The sequence below is a fragment of the Protopterus annectens genome, chromosome 3.part0, assembly GCF_019279795.1.
Source record: "Protopterus annectens isolate FY-2018-M chromosome 3.part0, PAN1.0, whole genome shotgun sequence".
NCBI classification, from domain to species: domain Eukaryota; kingdom Metazoa; phylum Chordata; order Ceratodontiformes; family Protopteridae; genus Protopterus; species Protopterus annectens.
Window position 1 is genome coordinate 1,614,017,431 of NC_056731.1, and position 21,732 is coordinate 1,614,039,162.

The following is a 21,732-nucleotide window of genomic DNA, read 5'->3' on the forward strand; positions in this document are numbered from 1 at the left end:
TGTAGGTGTGATGGGAGAGAAGGAATGCAAGATCCAGGAGAGAATGAATGTAAGATCCTTTCATCCCTGTTTTGCGGACTTTGAAAGAAAGTGGGTAGGCATGAAGGATGGATTAGCCAAGAAAGTCACACAGTCTTTGTGAAAAATAAGAAAGGGAGAATGGTCATGAGAACTTGTAACTCTGAAACTCTTAGCAGAGGTAAGAGCCAAGAGAAGGACAGTTTTCCAAGTACAGAATTTTAGAGAAGCAGAATATGCAGGTTCAAAAGGAGGCAGTGTAAGCTTTTCTAGCACAAAACTAAGATCCCAAGGGTGAGAGATGGGTTTGCTTCAGTGGGGTTAAGATGCAGGACTCCTCTGAGGAATAGTTTGACCTCTGCCTGGACTATAAGTGGAGGGCTAAGAGAGAAGCAGGCATTGACAGCTGACAGGTAAGCTTTTATAGAACAACAAGCCAAACCCAATTTAAGTATTTCACAGAAATATTGCAGTACAACAGGAATTTGTGATGAGTGGATCCAGACTACGTTTGCGTCACTAAGAAGATTTTCTGGTAGTGGGTTTCCTGACTTTTTGTAAGACATTAACAACCTTTTCAGAGAAGATAAGATTTTAATTCTTCAAAGGCACATCATCCATAGGGTCAAGTTGAGAGATAAGCAGCAACTCTTTCTGCTGAGTTATCAGGTCCAGTTGAAGGGGAATTTTCCTGTAATTTCTAATTGTCAGGTGAAATAGCAAGGGAAACCAATGTTACCTTGGCCAAAAGAGTACTAGTAAAAGGAGACTGGGTGCTTCCTTTCTGCCCTGAGAAGAATTTTTGGAAGAAGAGGCAGAGGAGGAAAAGTACAGAGGAATGGTCCTGTCCACTGGAAGGAAAAGTCATCTGTCCTGTGGGATTAGGATCCCTGGTGCAGAACTGGGGGAAAGTACAGTTGTGTACACTTACCATAAATGTAGATGTTCGAGTGTATTCATTGTTGCAGTCATCACACTTGGGTTATCTGCTTGCAGGTAGCCCTCAGTCGGCCATAATACCAGAGTCTTAGTATTTCTGTGTCAGATGCTGTCACTTCTTCCATGACGTCAGGTAGTCAGGGGTATAAAAACAGGCAGCTGATGCCATTACATCCATTTTTCTTGCCCCAAATGTCAGGACCCCCCAAATACGGAGCTATTATAAGGTGTGGAAACCACCACCAGTAAAAAGTAAATACCAATACCATTAGGAATAGCCATAGGGAGGAGAGATAGAAAGTCAGAGAAAACCAGAGGCTGGAGGGAGGGAAACCAGGACTGCAACACTGAATACACTCGAACACCTAAATTTATGGTAAGTGTACACAACTGTACTATGTTCTTTGTGATTCACTCTTGCAACCACCACACTTGGGTTGATTCCCAAAGCTGAGGAAGGGTGGAGGCGGTCAAGAAGAGTTAGGGCTGGACAGTAGGCCCTGCAAGACTGCTGTAGCAAATCCTGCCCTGGATTTGGAAAAGATAGGTAAGAGGTAATGCTTGGTGAAGGTGTGTACAGAACTCCAGGTTGCAGCTTCCAGAATGTCCCTGGTAGGGACTCCCCTGAGAAATGCTGTAGCCCTAGTGGAATGTGTTCTGACCCCCTGAGGGGTTGGTTTTCCATGGTGCTTGTAGCAGAAATGGATGCAGTGTGCTATCCATTTGGAAATGGTCTGTTTAGAAATGGCCTTGCCCTCTGCCCCTGTTGCAAAGCTGACTAGCAGCTGGTCAGATTTTCTGAAAGGCTTAGTCCTATCAAGGTAGAACTTGAGCTGTCTGTGCACGTCCAAAGAGTGCAGGATCCTTTTCCCTTTATTCTGAGGGTTAGGGACGAAGGTTGGCAAATGGATGGATTGGTTTAGGGCCAACACTGGACACCACCTTAGGCATAAAGGACGGGTTACTCCTGAGGGAAACCCTGTCAGCATGGAAGATAATAAAGGGTTCCACAGCCATCAGTGCCTGTAGCTCAGACACTCTTCTAGCTGAAGTGATGGCTAGAAGCAAGGCTGTTTTCCAAGAGAGGAATTTTAACTCTGCTGAAGCAACAGGTCCAAAAGGGAGAAGCGTGAGCTTTTCCAGTACAAAGTTAAGGTCCCAAGCAGGGGTGGGTGCTCTCATCGGGGGCTTTAAGTTGTTATCCCCTCTCAGGAACTATTTGATGAGAGGGTGAGAAAATAGAGGTGGCTCAGTATTGTAATGAGCCAAAATGGCAGAGGCATGAATCTTAATCTAGGAGAAGGATAGGCCTCTGTAGAGTAGCTCTGCTAGGTAATCCAGGATTAGAGGCAAGGAGGGCACTGCTGTGCCCTTTTCTTTAGAATGAATCCAAGAACAATACCTTTTTCACTTTTCCATATAGGATTTCCTAGTACTAGGCCTTCTGGCTTCAAGAATGACGTCCAGCACCTGTTTACTTAGGGTTGCTGGTGGAGTATTCAAGGAATAAGACAGGCTGCAAGATTTAGGGTTTGCAACTGTGGATGCAAAATTTGTCCCTCCTGCTGTGACAGCAGGGTAGGGGTCTGGTGTAGGTGCCAAGGTGGCACCGTTGTCAGGCTGCGCAAGAGTGGGTACCAGTGCTGGCATGGCCAGTCCTTGGCCTGTCTTCTTTTATCTTGAGTAGTACTCTTGAGAGAAAGGTCAGAGGGGAAAAGGCATAGATTGATAGGTTTCCCATTGAAAGGATAGGGCATCCACCTTCCAGGCCCTGCTGTGAGGGTTCCTGGTGCAGAATTTGCTTAACTGGTGGTTGTGAGGGGAGGCAAAGAGATCCACCTCTGGGGTCCCCCACCTCTGGATTAGAAGGTTGAAGGTGCTGGGCTCCATTTTCCACTCGTGTGGGTCTAGGAGATTTCTGCTTAAGTCATCTGCCAGTGAATTTTGTTTGCCTGGCAGGAACTGAGCTTGTAGATGGACTTGGTTGTCCAAAGCTGTGCTCCATAGAGCCATGGCTAACCTGCAGAGTGGGTAAGGTTCCCCCCTGCTTGTTTATGTACCACATAACTGTGGTGTTGTCTGTTTTTATCAGCAGTTGTCCTGGAAGGATTAGGTATCTGAAGGCTGTCAGAGCATTCTGTACAGCTAGCATCTCCTTTTGGTTGATGTGGATGAGAATTTGGCTTGGGCTCCAGTGGCCCTGAATGCATTTGCCAGCCATATGGGCCCCCCATGCATAGTCTGATGCGTCTGTGGTCAGGATTTGGGCGGCGTGGGGTAGAGTAAAATGCAGTCCATTGTTGTGGTTGCATGCTTCTGCCCACCAAAGGAACTCTGCCCTCAGACAAGGTATGATAGGAATGACTGTTTCCAGGCCCTGAGAATGTTGGCACCAAAGACTTTTTAAGTATCATTGAAGGTTCCTCATATGCAGTCTTGCATATGGAATTATCAGAATACATGAGGCCATGAACCCTAGGGCTTGCAGTATTTTTCTTGCAGTTAGCTGGGTTCTAGTGGCCATTTGCTTTAAGTAGTCTGTCCGATAGACCTGTTTTTCTGAAGTGAGAAATGCCATCTGGGAAGTTGTGCCCAGACTTGCTCCCAGGAATACAATCTTTTGACTGGGCACCAGTTGTGATTTCTTTTCATTGATGGTGTATCCCAATGAAGTGAAAAGGCTTTTTACAAATGCCAGGTGCTAAAGCAGCAATTCCTGGCTATCCGCCTGAATCAGGCAGTCGAAGTACGGGTATATTTGGATATTTCTCTACGTGTGGTATGCAATGGCTGGAGCCAGGCATTTTGTGAATACCCTGGGCGCAGTAGATAAGCCAGGGAAGTGCAAAGATCTGATAATGCATAGATCCTGCTCTGAAATAGATATTTCCTGCATGATTCCTTGATGGGGATGTGCAGATGAGCTTCTTTTAAGTCTAGCATGACTAACCAGGTATCCTTGGCTAGCATACAGAGAAACTGCTGCAGGGTAAGCATCTTAAATTTTGTGACCACCAGGAAGATGTTGAGAATTGAAAGATCCAGGATTGGGCGCCAAGAGCCCTCTTTCCTGGGTACCAGGAATAGTCTGGAGTAGAAACTCTGACCCCTTTGTTCTACTGGAACTGGCTGAATAGCTCTGATGTTGAGCAGGGAAAGAACTTAGTTTTGAACCTCTGCCCACTGGTTTGGAGGAAGGTCTGGAAAACCGCTTGGGGTTGTGGCAGTGAATGGAAATAAAATTTGTACCCCTGGGATATAATGTTGAGGACCCATTGGTCCTGAGTGATGAACATCCAGTTTTTTTGCATGAAGGGCAAGTTTTCCTCCTAGGGGCACAAGCAATTGGGCAGGGCTGGGAAGTAGAGCTGAGAAGTCACTGTGAACTTTTTCCATGGGGAGGTGGCTTACCACTCCCTGTTATAGGGGCGGGAACACTCCATTGCTTAGACCTCTGCATACCCTAAGACTGTAGTCTGGGTGCTCTGTTTCCCCTGGGTCTTGTTTGGGAAGGCCTGGAGGGGGCTGGAAAGGACCAGTGTTTTGAAGGACAATGCCTACTGAATCGAGGTGGTTGCACTTGTAAGAATTATTTAACAGTTTGCATAGATTTAGCTTTTTCTTCCATCTTTTTAAGAACTTCTGCTTTGGTGACAAACAAAATGTCTTTATTTAAAGGAGCGTTTAGTAATTTGGATTTGACATGATCTGGCAAGGTCTGCTCCTTCAGCCAACAGAGCCAGTGACTGCAGCCCTGCAAGATGCTTCTAGGGCATCAAAACCACACTGGAAAGTATGCTTACTAACTTGGTTTGCAGAATGTATATGCTCTTGCAAATCTTTATTTTCTGCACAATCTGGAAATATTACCATTTTTTGTTTAATGAGTTCCATAACATGTTGCTGGTACTTCAGCATGTGAAACTGGCAATTCAATGCCCTGATAGCAAGAGTTGCAGAGGCATATACCTTCTTACCCCATCTCTCTAAAGCTCTGGAATCCCTGTCCGAAGGGGAAGGATTTTTGGCTGTAGTAGCCTTAATTCCTTTAGGTCCCTGGGAAATGATCTCTGGATCAGCAGTAGGATTCTTGAAAAGAAACTTGTGGGAATCAGGTACTTGGTAGTACCGGTCAGGTTTCCTAGGGGCAGGAGGTAAGGTGTCTGGAGTAAGACTGGATTCCATGAAAACATCATCCACAACATCCAGGACAGGGGGAATAGCTAAAGGCCTGTGCTGAGGTACTGAGGATAGTCTTGGCATTACCAATGGAAATGCTCTCTTAAAGTATGCAAGGTTTCACCAAAAGAGAAATCCTCTGAAGGGGAGGCAGAGGGAATGGATTCCTCTGCATCTGAATCCTCATAGGCTGATATGGGCATGTCCTGATAATCAGAAAGGTCAGTCATCGGACTCCTGGTCTGTAGAATCTGAAGGCAACTGAATTATTTGTGTATTAGCAGGGGAAGGGCTGGCTTCCCCTAATTAGAGTTATAAGGTCTTCAGCCATTCTAAGCATTTGTTTTTGTGGCATGGGGACCTGAGCATGCACTTTGGTCGTCGGTTTTCTAGGTGTACTACATACTCTGGGCCTAAGAAACTCTAATTTTGGCTAAAAAAGAAGTTGTGGGTTTGATTCGATCATTGGTAAGTTGCAAAACACCCTCAGAAGCCGGTGCCTGCACAGCGGCTCCAGACCCATCCAAGGTAGACATCTGCTGGTTTCATAGTCTTGAAGCATCTCGCGGTATTATTGGACTCCGAATGGATCTCAGCAGAGGCCTGTGAATCCACAGAAGTGGGCATCAGGGGCTGCAAAGGTGCCTCACTGAGTACCGGCAGACTGGCGACTAGCTTAACAGAAGTGTCGCCAGCAGTTTTGGACCTATGCGATCTGCCTCTGTCTTTATCCTTACATTTTTTCGAAAGATCAGTAGTCGGATGGCTTACAGAAGCCATTTCGGAATACGGAGAGCGAGAGCAAAAGAATTTAGCAACAAAAATAGCCTGACGACGAATGGTTCGGGCTTTAAACAAAGGCACAAAACTGACAGTGAGGGACATCATGGTCTGGGCCTAAACAGGTGACGCAGTAAGAATGAAAATCTCTGTGAGGTTTTTGCTTTCAACAGGCAAGACAATTGTTAACTTTTTCTGACATCGGTTAGAGCAAGAAAAAAGGATTCCCAACGGAGTACTTAGCTTTAGAAGACTTCAGGATTATCAACTCGAAAAATGAAAATTTCAGGTAGCGGCAAACCAGCACTTGCAAACTGCTTCTGCTTCGGGCTCCTCCTCTGCAAGAAAGACTGATGTAATGGCGTCGGCTGCCTGTTTTTATACCCCTGACGACCTGACGTCATGGAAGAAGCGACAGCATCCGACGCAGAAATACTAAGACTCTGGTATTTGGGCCGACTGAGGGCTACCTGCAGGCAGATAACCCAAGTATGATGACTGCAACAGTGAAACCCGAAGAACATCTGATGGTTGGTTGGTGACAAAAGAGGTCTATCTGTAGAGTGCCCCACTGAAGGGTAATCATCTGGAAAACCTCTATGTTCAAAATCCAGTCATAGGAGTTCTCCACAAAGTGGCTTAGGGAGTTTTACAGCACATTGTCCAGAGAAGGGATGTATGTGGCTGTGAGCCCGATGCTCATCAAGGTGGCCAAAGGCCATGCCTCCTGTGTTAACCTGCACATCTGGTAAGACCTGATACCTGCCTGTTTATGTACCACATGACTGTGCTGTTGTCTGTGTGCACAAGGAGTGTCCCTGGTTTCTAAAGCTGGGTGAAGGTCTGAAAAGCTTGTAGAAAGCCCTCATTTCCTTCAGGTCGATATGTTTCTTCAGGAACTGCAGTTGCCATTTGCCCCACATTTGGTGTGATTCTGTCCATGCAATTCTGTCCATGCCCCCCACACCTCGTTTGAGGAATCTGTGTGAACTTGTTGAAGAGGAGATGGTGGTGTGAGATGCATCCCTTGGTTGAGGATGATCTGGTCCTTCCACTAAATCAGCTCCTTTTTGAGACAAGGGAGGAGGGAATAGGGGTGTCTAAAGGGTGAGAGTGCTGGGACCAGAGAGATTTCAGGCATCACTGGATTTTCCGTGTAAGGAGTCTGGCGAGGGGGAGCACAGTGATGGTGGCTGCCATAAACCCCAAGGTTCTTAGCATCTCCCTTGCTAGCAATGGGTTGCAGAGGACAAACTTTGGGGGAAAAAATTACACAGACTATGAACTCTCTCCTGGGGCAGGAAGGCATCCATTTTCTTTGTGTCCAGTCTTGCCTTGTGTAGGGGCCACATGTATTTTTTTGTAGTTTATATTGAAACCCAGACCTGTCAAGAGTTGGATGGTGAAATGTAGATGCTAAAGAAGAATATCTAAAGAGAGTGCCTGGATCAAAAGGCTGTCCAGGGAGGGGAAGGTTTGAATTCTCTGAGTATGACAGAAAGCCATAACAGTTGTAAAATGTTGCTCAAACTGTGCTGACTTTTCTTTTAAGTTCACTAACAATGGAAATATAGTTACTACTGCGGTGGTGGTGCTGCGGCAGCGTTGTCGCCTCACAGTTAGACGTTGCCCATTCGATTCTCAGAGCGTCTTCTGTGTGGCGACATGCATGAACGGGCGTTCCTTCGTTGAAGGTTGTGCATTAGGCCTGGCAAGCCAGCACGTCAAAATCTACTGCCAATCATTAGAGGACCGGATTCCGCTACGGCGACCTCTAACTTAGAAAAGCTGAAAGAAACAAACAAACAATGGAAATATAGTCATTCAATCCAGGTGGATTTGCAGCGTCTAAAGCCAGCTGCCAATACATCTCACAATGTACAAGTCTGTTAAGGCTTTCTGTAGTATTTTGCCATTTTTATTTGGTTAACTGTGGAAGTGTTTTTTTGGTGTGTGTACATCTTTAAGAATTTACCCTGACTTTGTTCAGCTTGCCTGTTGATTGACAGTTCATGGAGGTATGGTTTTACTTCTCTCAGCTCTTAAATTCTGTCTTTAGAGGAGTTTTCATATCTTTAAAAGAAAGAGCTTAACCGTGAATTGCAGTGGTTTTACCAATAAATGATTATTTCTTTCTACAACTGCAAAGTGGTTTCTACCATTGTTGGATTCATTTGCTGTGTCTTTGGCATCCTGGTCATTTATATATATATATATATATATATATATATATATATATATATACATACATGTGTGTATGTATTTTTGCTTTCCTTGGGAAGTGAGGTTTCAGGTCATTTAGCACAACTTGGTAGTAGAAGTTGCAGGTTATTTTATTTATATGGGTTTTGACAAAAAAATGAAGTTATCCATAAGCCTGAACAACTGTAAGTAAAAATTCTTTAAACTATGTTGCGTGCTGAGGAGACAATTTTGTGTGACTGTCTGTCCTAGATTCTGAAACAGTTGACTTCCAATGCGTTTTGGATTGGATGGAGAACCCAGAACAGTAGCTCACCAGTGGGCAGAAGAAAATGTGGAGTGGCTAGCATACCACATGTCGTTTATGAAGACATTATTAGTACAGGTACTAATATGGAGTTTTGTGGCACCTAAAATGGCAAAGACATGGGAGATGAATGGGGGAAGTGCAACAGGCAACTTGGTTACTTCACTTGCCCACGTACTGTGAGAACCAGGTTAGAAGATGGTACTAAGACAGAACTGTGCCCGTGTTGTGATTAGCTTTGAACATAAACTGAAAACTTTAGCAACATCAATGAAAATAAATGAACAAGTTGGGGATCTCTGGCCAATATTAGGATGTACACTACCATAAGGAAAGAAGGACAGCAATGATTATTCTTATGTCCATTGCAGAAGCCATGCTGATTAAGGCAGAGTAAACTGTTTTGGTTAAGGTAATTAATTAAAGAGATACAGTTTTTCTGAGTACAATCAGGAGAAGAGAGAATGGATATTGAAGTAATGCTCTGGGGTATTGCTGAAGGCTTTGTGGGCTTTGTCTTGTAAACTGGCAGACACAAAACATTTCAGTGAATTGGATTTCTCAGGTATCCAATTCAGGAAAGTTTTCTGTGATTAACATTAGGGACCAAATCCAATCTGTGTGAGTGGCAGAAAAATAACTGGCAGTACAGGGCTCTGCATTTTCCTCTGGATCAGTGCAAGATGTTACAGTATATGGGACTGTATACACCACTGCAGAAGCCAGAGTGAGTTGCGGAAAAAAAACAGCTAAGCCGATGATTACAGGGACAAAAGTCATGCTAAATTGCATATTAGTAAAAGTACAGTACATGCATGTTTACATAATTGTGTCCAGAAATCTATGGCAAAGAATTTTAGATCACTTGCTTGTGGCCCACCTTTCAGCAACATAAGTAAAACTGAAGAGAAGGACAGGAAATGATTTGCATAAAATATTTACGTTTACCAAAAGTGCAAAGCAAACTTGCAAAGCATTCTTAGCAGATGAAAAATGTTGGCATACAAGAGCAAGCTAACAGGTATAGTTATATATTGTAAAAATAATCATCTAAATAAGAAGGTCTGTCTGACAAAGTGCAGACATTCATTAACATCTCTACGTTTAAAAAAGGGAATGATCTGTTTTATTAAAGGTAATTTGCGAATAACTTGCCACAACCATGATGCAACTCTACGACTTGCAATTTGCATATTTAGCCCCAGATCAAACCTTTAAAAATCACTTCCTACACATGTTAAACATCTGATTACTAGCACAGCTGACAGAGAGATATTGTACCTTGAAGGTGACTGTTACTTTCATGCAGTAGAACCCTGCAGAAATAATTGGATCCTTTGCAGGTTTACTTTTCTGACCATGCAGCTGGCCCTCATACTCCTCCTCCTCTGGGTAATACTCGCCCTCGTAGTCATCACCTGAACTCACGATAGCCGGAACAAAGGACCAGGCCCATGATACCCAGCCCTGCTGATCTTCTTCTGTTTGCTTTGTTGTGCTTTCTACATTTTGAAGCTGTCCTGAATACTGTACTTGACTCCTGGGATTCACATCATCACCTTAAAAGAGAAACATCCGGTATACAGCAATGAAATACATCTTTACAAGACATGCAACCCACAGCTATTATAAATTGTTGAAAATATACAGAAACAAAATGTATCATATCAAAAAATTCAACAAACATAACCTTACTGATTATCTATAATATTAAACATGTTATATTAATGAAGAAATCAAATCCATCTTAACAGCATTGTATGTAATGTACAGAAAAAGACTTTTTTTAAAAAAACTTTCATTGTGTATACAAAATTAAAGGCTTCAAATAACTATAATGTAAGCCAGCAGTGTAACAGAGGGATAAAGCCCTGACTATGTACCAAATGACTTGGGTCCAGTTAAAGGCTCGTATGTCTAAGGCACCAGCAGGGGAAGGACTGGTGTGCCCATCAATGGTGAGTGAAGGGTGCTCACACGTGGATGCTCCTGGCATTTCATCTCTGTTGGAGGCTGAAACACACAAGGGACCACTGTCCTAAAGGCAGAATAGGTGGAGACAGGCAGAGCAGCAGCATATAAAAGATATGTGATACTCCATCACATCCCCATTGCATATCCACCTCATAGACGTTAATGAGTATGTAAGAGGTGAGGGAATGTTGGGGTTTAAAGCAAAAATACTCCTTGACAGCAATATAACACTGGACCAGGAGCTTCAACATCCTCACTGGCTCTCAGCAATTGTCAAAATTAGTCCAGGGGAGGACTGGAGTGCCTTGTAGAACCAGTGGCAAAGGAAAAAAATGTGTAGAAGCTAATGGTCAGACGTGATGAGGCAAAAATAATTCTACTGTATCTGCAAGCTAACCTTTGCACTGCACTATTCAATGATCTGTGTACTATATGGAGCAGCTACACTGTACAGAAAACGCACATCTCATAGTTACTGTAAAGTAGCTCTGCCCCCTTTATGCAATCTATACCCCACCTACTTACGCATTACACCTCAATGCCACACAGCCTTGAGGAGGTGAGAAATTCCTCTTCTCCCATAAGCAGGTACAGCCTTGACATGATAATCACTTAACAGCTGGGGTGCAGTCCCTGCAAAAGCACTGTCTTGATTTTAAGCATTTAATAATAGGTATTACGAACTCTGTGTTTATTACTACTTTACCTTGGTAAGATCACAGTATTCTGCAGTACTTCCCACCGCTAAGGGCACTATTCTACAGTACCTCCCACTGGTGAGGTCAGTATTTTAAAGTACCTCCCACTGGTAAGGTCAGTATTCCACATTACTTCAGTTTGGTATTCCGGATTTGATTATTATACAGTCAGCTAATTATGACTCAGTAATGTATTATATTCACAAAAATGCATATGCTATTCATTCAGCACATCTTTGAGAAAGAAAACAACTGACAGACACTAAATGTACACGTTTAACATAAAAGCAATGACCAAATTAGTTTAATACACTTTCTCTGCAGTACATTATCACGTGCTCTTACATATTAAATGAGGAGTCCTTTTCTTCATTAATGCATGTGCAGTATTTTTGACTTTCTTCATGTAACTCACCAACAAAAAAGGAAAACTATACACTTTTGTGGATCATTAAGCTTTATTACAATAAACTGGCCAATTCATATGGTGCATTTAAGACAAATATCAACATGAGCAATTAGTAAATTGTGAGAATAACTGTAACAGCCGCAACAAAATCATATACTTAAGGCATAAAAAAAACTATGGCAAAAGCTACATGATAGAAACGAATACTGATAGTTACCAGACAGTTTAAAAAAAAAAGGGGGGGGGGAAGTAACATAGTGATAATCCTATACAGTGACTAACCGTACTAATCCTATACACTGACCAAGCAATAGGCTAAGGACCTTTGGGAAAATTCAAAAGAGCAGACATCTACAGTATACAAGGTATGGTTATCAGTAGTAAAAATTTATGCCATCATACAAACTGATTCACAGAATCATAGACATTTCAAAACCAGATAGTCTTATGACCATTTATGCCTTGCCAGTACCTTCTCATCAGACCGCACCTTCTTTCTCCAGTAGTACCATTCCAAACAATCTCAGAATAAATTTGTGGATACCAATCCAGTCATCCAGTTTATGTTTAAAGAAAGTCAGCGAGACACGGTACTTAACATGCAGAGAAAGTTTATTCCAGAGGTCCGGGAGGCACTGGGTTATAAATCCGGCCCTCTACTGTGTTTTATTTACTTCCTGGTGAAGGTTAAGGTCTTAAGTTCTAATATCGGTGGACATTAGACACGTGGAGAAACAGGAAGTCCAGAACAATCAGATCTCTTATGATGCAGTAAGAGAGACATAGATCTCCCCATCAAAAAAATACAACACACTGATTAAAGAGAGAGAGAGAGAGAGATTTCAGCCTACATTGGCAGCTTTAGGGACATTAGACTTGTGGCCTTCTTGTTTAGAAACATTTGGGGGCTAATTGTTTGATATGTTTAAGTTTAGCACAGCTGTAGTGGGCTCATATAGCACTGATACAGTTTCCCTGATCAGGAGATAAAAAGCTCCTTTCTCCAGATGTCGAGGATCAAAAACAGTCCAGCCCTGACTGTTAATGCAATACTGGCATTCAAAAACTTAATGCCAGTACTGCTGATATGGCCTGCTGACATCTTGTACCCAGGGAGGATACAGCCTTTGCTCCACCTTAGCTACACCCTCTGATGTTTACATACCAGGGGCGGGAGGAGTTGTACTCAATGATCAGTCTGATCAATACACAGTATAAGAGATTGATTTTTTTTCTTTAGACCTTGATGATATTCATTTGTCAATTAATTGGGCTAAACAAAAAGACTTCCTGACAAGTGTTCTCAAATGATGGTAAAAAGAGAAGGATCGACCAACCAAAGTACCTAGGTTCATGATTACATTTTTAGTCTGTATATTGGTGTGTTGTCTACACAGTATGATGAGGGCAGAGCTTGGCTACCAAATGTGATGATACACTCTAGCATTTAGCTTGCATCCATTAGTTCACTCTGGAGGGTTTGGTTGTCGCAGCGTGACAACAATCCCCAACCTGCAGCTGTCTGCAACTTTTGTTAGTCAGAAGTCTTGAATCACTGTTTGGAGATCCGAGAAGTAAATTCCAAAAATGAGAGGTCAAAGCAGCGAGGGACACCACTTTTCACTTTTATACTTTCTGATGAGGTACCTGTAGTTTGGACAATATGGGTTCAATCTTTCAGCCAGTCTGCTATCCATATTGCCACATATGGGTCAATTTTTAAACTATTAACTTTTGCACGATGCCAGCATGGTGTCAGAGATCTTGGCCAACTCAAGATATCCTATGTGCACTGTGTGGTTACTATCTACAGTCTCCATAACCCTTTTGGAGACATTTATCTTATTAAACAAACAGGATCTAATTTTCACAAAGCCAAACTGATGGGGGACAAGTCTAAAAATATTCCCAATGTCACATTATAGGAGGTCAATTATAATACACTCCATGGCTTGGCAGGTGAGGCTTGTAAAGCAGACAGGTCTGTAATTACCTGGGTAAGCTGCAAGGCCACCCTTATGTAGGGTCATTACCACTGCAGTGTGTTTACACATCAGGGACAAAAACAGTAGCTACAATATTAAGCTATGACTTGAAATACTATGCCCAGCTAAAGACAAAATCTTCTTAAGGGCACCAACCAAATCTTATTAAGGGCACCAACTAGGTATTACCATTTCAAACAAAAGCAGTGAGAGTACACAGTTTGACCAAATCTCAGTGAGGGAAGAACGCGAGGCCTCAGTATGTACATCTACAAAGAAAACAACAGAAACCAAAGAAGTGTGGTTTAGAGACTAAACAAAGGTACATCATAATGAATTATGTATTCACAGAAAGGATATAAGGCATTTTACAGACTCATTACATCCGAGTGACGCCTCCAGGTGCCTCTGCAGTTACCTCCTACTGCTCCTCTAGGCGTCAAATATTACTTCTTCATGTTTGCATTAATTCCAAAGCCATGCTACATACAGGGTATCAGAATATTTTATCTTGAAGCATACATGATGGCAAACACAACTGTATTGATATTTGGCATCTGTCAATGAGTGCTTGTTAGAACTGTAAGGTGATAACTTCATTTTTAAAGGTTCAGGCCACACCCACTAGGAGTTAAAGGTACACACTCAAAAGAGTTGTACTGGTGGGAATGAGTTGAAGTGTGTGGGGAAATAATGGCTGAAGAATTCCAACTTGCAAACCACAAGTGTAACAGAATACTAAAAATACAATGAAATAAATTAAGATGATTTTTTTTCTGCTGACAGTGATGCTACATGACTGCTATGCTTAGATTGCTTTCCCTACCATCCTAAAGCACTGAACAGAAAGTTCCTTGAAAAGTTTTGGAAAACTATGCAAAGAAATGAAACACTACAGCAATGTCACTTCACAGTTATGTCTCAGGCTCAAAGAAGAAAAAACTTGGAGTCATTCCAACAATTTTTATCACTTTCTCATAAATTCAGACTTATGGGAACTACCTGCTGTTCACTTTCAGCTTATTCTTTCAATATAGAGAGGAAGCCTGCATGGTAGAAAACCCAGGAAACACTACTGTGGATAATATTTATGAAATCAGTATCCTCTTCCATACCAAACAAGGTCTTAATAAACCTGTTTTGAGTTCCAATTTCTAAAATCAAAGAAAGACCCCATATATTCCAGTTCTCAAACAGATATCAAACGACAACATGGACAAATGCTATGTAATTTCAGTTTAATGGTTAAGTGGGATAGGATAGAAACTGATTCAGGACAGTCTTTTTTTTAGATTTAGCACATAAGCAAGACAAGTACAAAAGACAAAGTAAATTCAAACTCAAATAATGTGATAGACAAATATATATATATATATATATATATATATATATATATATATATATATATATATATATAGCAAGTGTGAACAAGTGATATAAAATACAGTCACATATCACATGATTTGCAGTCAGCATGACTACCTGTTGTTTAGCAGAAACAGACAGGATGAGCTGGTAACAGGTACAAAAGGGAAAAGAGCAACTTGGTAGTGAAAAGAAAAGGAAGTTAGCAATACAACTGAAAAATAAGTAAGGATTGAAAATTAAGGGCAAGAGAAATGGTAAATGGAGAACAGATCCAAAAATGTGGGAAGATGTTAGATGAAGGAATTATGGGTAGAATAGCCAAAGTTCATTCAGCTCAACTGTATTTCAAGAGGAATATTCTGTGAACCAGCAGAAAATGATGATGAATAAATTCTTATAAAAACAATTCCATTCTCAGCAGTCATAGTTCTATGCGATATTGTCAAGTGTAACAGTCAAAATTTTCCACGCTCTGTACTCCAGAAACTCCTAATGACAATCAGCCCCCCCCCCTCAATCTCCACCTTGCTATCTAACGTAAAACTACCTGGCAGTGCAATCATAGCCGGCCTTAGGCATAGGCCAACTAGGCGGCCGCCTAGGGCGCCGCTCTAGCAGGGGCACTTTTTCAGTAAACTGGATAGTGTAAACAGACCAGGAAGTGGGCACCAGGTGGTGTGGGGGTGGGCTGTGGAGCCCTTTTGCCTAGGGCACCACTTGACCTAAGGCCGACCCTGTGTGCAATGCAGACTATGGCAGAGCTCCCATATGGTGGCACATAGTGCATGCAACTGAACAAAGGTCAGCATAGGCATGCTATGATATGAGCTAGTCAAGCTTATGCATCTGCACAAAGGTTTGAAAAGATTGTCATGCCTCCTCCAAGCTGTGCCAGAATTCCTTGGCCCTGGACACACAGCAGCTGCTCTACTTCACACCTACCCACAACTTATTTCCTTTTCATTAAGCCATCAACAGGAGAAAAAAAAAAAGAAAGCTTTCCATGTTATTGACCATCTGGCTACTTCACTACAATCATATCCATGCCTTTTTCTTAGGTCACTGATGCTGACACCTAGGTATTTAATGCATAAACCATCTTTTGCAGCTTACTTTTTAATATACCCAGTGGTAGCTGGAAATGACCCTTTTGGGTTAGTTCAGCTAACTGGTTAACAAAGTATATCACATACATGTCAGTTCCCACACTCATCCATTACTTAACACTCAAAACGTCTGTGAAGTTTCTCTGGGCCTAAAAAAATCAAAGAATTTCTTCAGAATACATTATCTTACTGCCATCTTAGAAAATGGTTAATAGGATTTTATCCAAGATGGATCATTTAACATTGGTTCTCCTTCGTAAGGATAACCTCTGAGGAAAAATTAACAAACTTGTAGATTTTTGCTGAAAATAAGAAATATGGAAAAATATCTGCTAGATGACTAAAAAGTGTTACTTGAACTTTTCCATTTTACAAATGAAAAATAAACCAACAACATTTCCTGGAACACAGCAAATGGACAAAGTGAGTGCAGTTTCTCTTCCTGGCAGAAATATTCTTACAGTGTGTTTTTAAGGAGTGCTTACAGCAAATGACTAGCCTGAGGGATTTAACAGCTAAAGCTGAAATTCTTCAAAAGAATGTAACTTCACAGCATGACTGATTTTAAAACTTAGCCAACATCAAGTGAAATTAAAACACTGAGACTTCCTCCTCACAGATCTTAATCTTGGGTTGCAAGAAGAATTCAAGATTTTGCTTTTACTACAGCAATCACAAATGCTACTTGATAAATTAGAAAACAAAGAGAATATAGCCAGAGCGCAAAAAAAAAAAAAAAAAAAAAAACATTATGAACACAAGAACTTCATGAAAGAAAAGAAAAATCCAGCCAGATTTAAACAACGTGGACTCCTAAAACTCTAAAATTTGTCTCAAGGACTTTAATTTGCTATCGAAAGGGTTCACAGATTAATGCTAAACAAAACAGTTTCTCCCAACTTCCAAAATAAATCAGTCTTACTTCCTAATAAAGCCATTAAAAAGTGAAGTGATCAAAGTATAACTGCCACACTCGGCAAAACTGGCCATAAAAGTTTTTCTTTTAATTCTGAAGCAAGCAGCCATGCACAAAGGTCCTAGACTCTCCGAACATAAAATCTGAAACTCAGAGTGGATTGGCAATTTAAAAAAAAAAAAAAGTGTCATTGAACTTTAGTAGCTTAGAAACCAATATAATTTGGTAAGAAATCCAAATCTAATATTGCACTTCCAGCTAAGACATGTCGCAACTATTTTCCATAGGAATAACTACTTTAGCTCTGTTGATCAAAATCATGCCAACCTGGTAGAACAAGTCTCTTACTTGCAACACAGGAACCACTAGAAAAAGCACACACTACCTTTTCAGTCATACAATTTCATTCAGACCAGCTATGTAGCTCCTGAATGTGAATGCCCATAACTGCTTGCGAAAACCAATGACTCTGTGAAGTCACTGTATCCCATTATACACGAAGCAGTGAGCTTTGATATAATTATACTTAAGTGAGGAGTGCAATGAGTTACATCCTGCATTGTGGGTTTTGGAGCAAAACACCTAATTGAAAAACGTTACAAAAAATTATTTTCAAAGTATACACACGTGCCATTTTAGACCATCTGTCTCCCAGCATTCAGAACTGCAAAGCTGATCTCTTTGCAAGAACAACCTATATCCATTTGTTATTGTTACATACAGTGCTTAGCATTTGAGATATACAAACAAAAAAGAAATAACCAAGTCAAATTTCTTATTTTAGTTACTATCAGCTTCACTTCAAGTCATCACGTTGCAAAGTAAGCAGTCAGTTATTCAAAGATTATGCCGGACAACTTTCTCCATTATTTCTATATCCCTATTGAAAAGGATTAGTTTTTATACATTTTTAATTGTTTTTATTTCCATCACAGTTTCTGCCATCAGCTATGACTAGAAGCTCCTTCTTGATTTTCTGTCTTGACATCCTTCTGCACCACGAAACTAGCTTTGTAAATAATGTTTTTAAAGGCATTGATATATTAAGCCACTAGTTGAAGATCGAAGCAATAGTGCAAATCTCTGCTTCTAATAAACATCAAGTTTAGCTACAGATTACATGAAATTCCCCAATTCAGCTTTAATACTAACTTGATTCTATTCACTTACAGCTACCTGAGTACAGCACTGGTCAGATGCCATGAGCTCTTGGCTCCCTGTTCTTTTAAGGTGTCACTGGGACCTTCCTATGTGATGATGAACAGCCATCAATTAGTTTCTAAAATGTACCCAGAAGTAACAAAAGAAAGCCACATCATAGAATGTTAGCTCTGAGACTCAGTTCTTAGTAGACCATAGACCGCTTCTTATTTCAATGGTGTTACAGCAGTGACGTGCTTGTGGTCGTTAGTTTACTTTATACCTATGAACCTATAAAAAATACCCTCTAAGTGTCCAAACTTTTGGGTACATTTGGGATGCATAGCTAGGCTTAAAAAAGACGTTGTGGTCATTAGCCTAGTATATATCCATGAACCTATAAAATCCATTACGTAATGAAGTCATAAAAAGATAGAAGTATACATTAATTAAAATTGCAATTGCTGGGTGATCAACAGCACATTTAGCAGCTTACATAAATTGTGCCACTTGAGTTTTTAAGTTTTGTGTGTATATATACGCACTCATGTGCAAAGCATCATGGGAAGGGGAAGTATTACTCTGAGGAATAAAAACTGATGGCAATAACAGTGAACATTAACAAATAGTAGATAGTACAGCAGAACTTTCACAAATTAAACAAGTGTGGCCAGAATTTTAGCCTAATGACAGTTTAAAGCATCAATGCAAAGTATATTGTTTCTGGAGGAGAAGGTAGTACAACTAGTAATTAAAATATCACGGGAGAGGGACTGGGAGAAGATGTCTGAATACAGAAGCATGCAAATGTATCTGTGATACAAAACAATAGTAATCATCATCATTCATCATCATAAGCTCCCTTTTTCCCATTTTCAACATGGGGTCGAAGAATAGTGTTAACTATCGCCATTTCTCTCGATACAGAAACATATCCTGGACAGGGTGTCAGCCCATCAAAGGGCACATACACACGTCATCATCAAAAATAATAATAATAATAATACAAAAGTGAAATAATTTGGTCAGATATACCCAAATGTTGAAGCAATCTCCAGCAAATTCCAGAAATAAACACTCTTTCTAGTAACATAAGCCTTAACAGAACTGAGTGTAACTAAGCACATGAATTTAAGATGAATTACAAGTACATGCTGTAAACAGTAAAAATAAATAAAGATTGCTGGACCGAGGCACAGGGAACTAATCTAAGGGGGTGGCGAAAGCCAACACATTCTGGCTACGCTTATAGATGCCCTCGGGCAGATAGCCTAGTACTTACCTATGAATCTATGAACCTACAAAACTGATGTTTCAACTAGATGTCATTTACCTCCCCCTAGCTAGATAGAATTCTGTAAATAATTCTATGTCCTTGTAAATATTAATATGATCCACAGGCTTGTTTGACAATGTAAGAAAACTGTTATGTTCTGAGCTTCAAAAATGCAACCACAGTGCACTCTACTGGAAGAAAGCTGATAAGTAAAGGATTTTATGACTGTGTGTGATCTCAAGCTAGGAGACAGGATGTATGCAGCTAGAAATTCTTTCTGTTGTCTTAAGACATAGATAATTACTAGGTTTTACATGTAAAGTGTCTTTTATTGCTGTGGTTTCCTGGCAGGTGCAGGTCAAAAAGAAATGTTAAGATGTTGAGTTCTGTGAGCCTGGGAAACTTCAGCAGAGGTGACAAGAATGATGTTATCTGAAATGACTCAGCAGTAATGTGTATTATCAATTTAAGACCATCTCTCAGAGAGAGAGAGATGGCATTTTTTATCTTCTTCTAGACCTGTAAACATCAACTCACCAGCACTGTGCCTTGCTCTGTAAGTAAAGTTTATTTATTTATTTTATTTTACATTTGTTGACCGGGCTAGTCCAACTGGATGTATGTCCATTTTTCAATAAAGGCCCGGGGAGAAAAGCTCCACAAAACACAGTATTATTTATATTATGTGACATTTTACAAATGAAGGTACATTACAGATTTTTGCCATTCATTAGTTAGTCAAAGTTATTTCGAACATAGTTTCTCTTAGAGATAGATGGAGATAGTAAGATTAGTCTAGCTGTTTTCTATATTTATGTGAGACTATCCTACAATGTTGTCCAAGTATTTCCTGTGATTTCTGAACTCTCTATTATCACTGTGTTGAATTGATGAGTATTCTCCTGTGTTTTTATTATTAAATATTTTAAAACTTTTAACTGTGGCTCTTTTGTATAGAGATAATTTAAGCTCTTAGAGTACTTGCATGTATTTGGTGATACTGTACAAGCCACCCCTAAATGGCTTCAAAACTTAGTTACACTTACCAATTGGATAATAACAATATTGCACAGTAGAATTGGACACCCTTTGGTAAGGCCCTTTACAATAGCCGATAAAAGTAGTTGCTGGCAGTGGATTACTACCTTATATCCTGGGCAGAAGGGGGCATAGCTAGTGCACCTCTCCCAGCCTTCCTCAGGAGTGTCTGTGTGTTTGTATATAAATCATATCTCAAAGTGTGTGTGTGTGTGTGTGTGTGTGTGTGTGTGTGTGTGTGTGTGTGTGTGTGTGTGTGTGCGTGTCAGCTACTTGGGCAAGGACAAGAAGCACTGGTTGGACAAGGAGGGTACTGGAGGTTTTGGCTTGACTACTCAGCTGAGATCTGAATCCTGTAGCTGTCCCAGTAGGGAGTCTTATTGGGGATCTGGAGAGAAAGGGAGAAACCAGCCCCAGACTGACTGTGATCTCTGTGTGCTTTTAAGGGAAACTGTACTTTACTGTGTGTGCACTTGTTATCCTCCCAATGTGGACGCCCCTCAATGTTAGTGGTGAGGATTGAGGCTCCTTGATTACTGGGCCAGTGCAAGGGAGCCACACACACCTACAGGAATTATGTACGTATACATGTATACAACATTTACATATCATATCACTATTCATATGATACACAATATCCCACACACACAAAAACAAATGCATATTACACACACACACACACACAAATATACATATAAGGGTCCCTATCAGTTGATCAAGTTTTCAGAAACTCGAAATTCATATGGTCAAAACTATATGATCGAGTTTCCGAAAACCCAAATCTTTTGAATGGAGATCACTGTACAGTGCTGACTGGGAAATGTATCCTTTTCCTCACTGCAGTGCAATCTCCGTCCTCAGAGTTAGTATATATAATTTACGGGGGGGGGGGCATGGTGGCATGCTCCCCTAAAAAATGTAAAAAAAAAGGTATATTTTTGTGTTTTTTGTGGGGTTTTTTTTTAGGTTCAAATTTTCAGAAACTATATCATATGGTCTTGATCATATCAATTTTGAGTTACTGAAAACTGGATCATCATCTGACAGAGAGGCAGACAGACAGACATGCGCACACACAGACACACACCTTTTTTTCAGATTAGTTCTGAAAACTTCCAGTTGAAATATTGATTTTACACTTCCTTTTCTACTTTATTTTATCTTTCCGCTGTTGACGAGGCAGGAAAGTACAGTTGTGTACACTTACCATAAATGCAGATGTTCGAGTGTATTCACTGTTGCAGTCATTGCATTTAGGTTATCTGTTTGCAGTAGCCCTCAGTTGGCCTGATTAACAAAGTCTTGGGTCCTGCGTTGGTTGCTGTCCCTTCTTCCATGACATCAGGTTGTCAGGGGTATACAACATGCAGCTGATGCCATTACATCAGTTTTTCTTG

At 40.8% G+C, this 21,732-nt stretch overlaps 1 protein-coding gene across 1 annotated transcript in view; it reads right to left on the minus strand.

Annotated features, from left to right (window-relative positions):
• The window catches only part of VPS13B (vacuolar protein sorting 13 homolog B), a 5,424,989-nt gene that overhangs the window by 4,762,689 nt on the left and 640,568 nt on the right, over positions 1 to 21,732 (minus strand). The window contains exon 8 of the mRNA XM_044065647.1: positions 9,707 to 9,984. Coding sequence (XP_043921582.1) covers positions 9,707 to 9,984 — 278 coding nt within the window. The remainder of the gene's footprint in view (positions 1 to 9,706; positions 9,985 to 21,732) is intronic.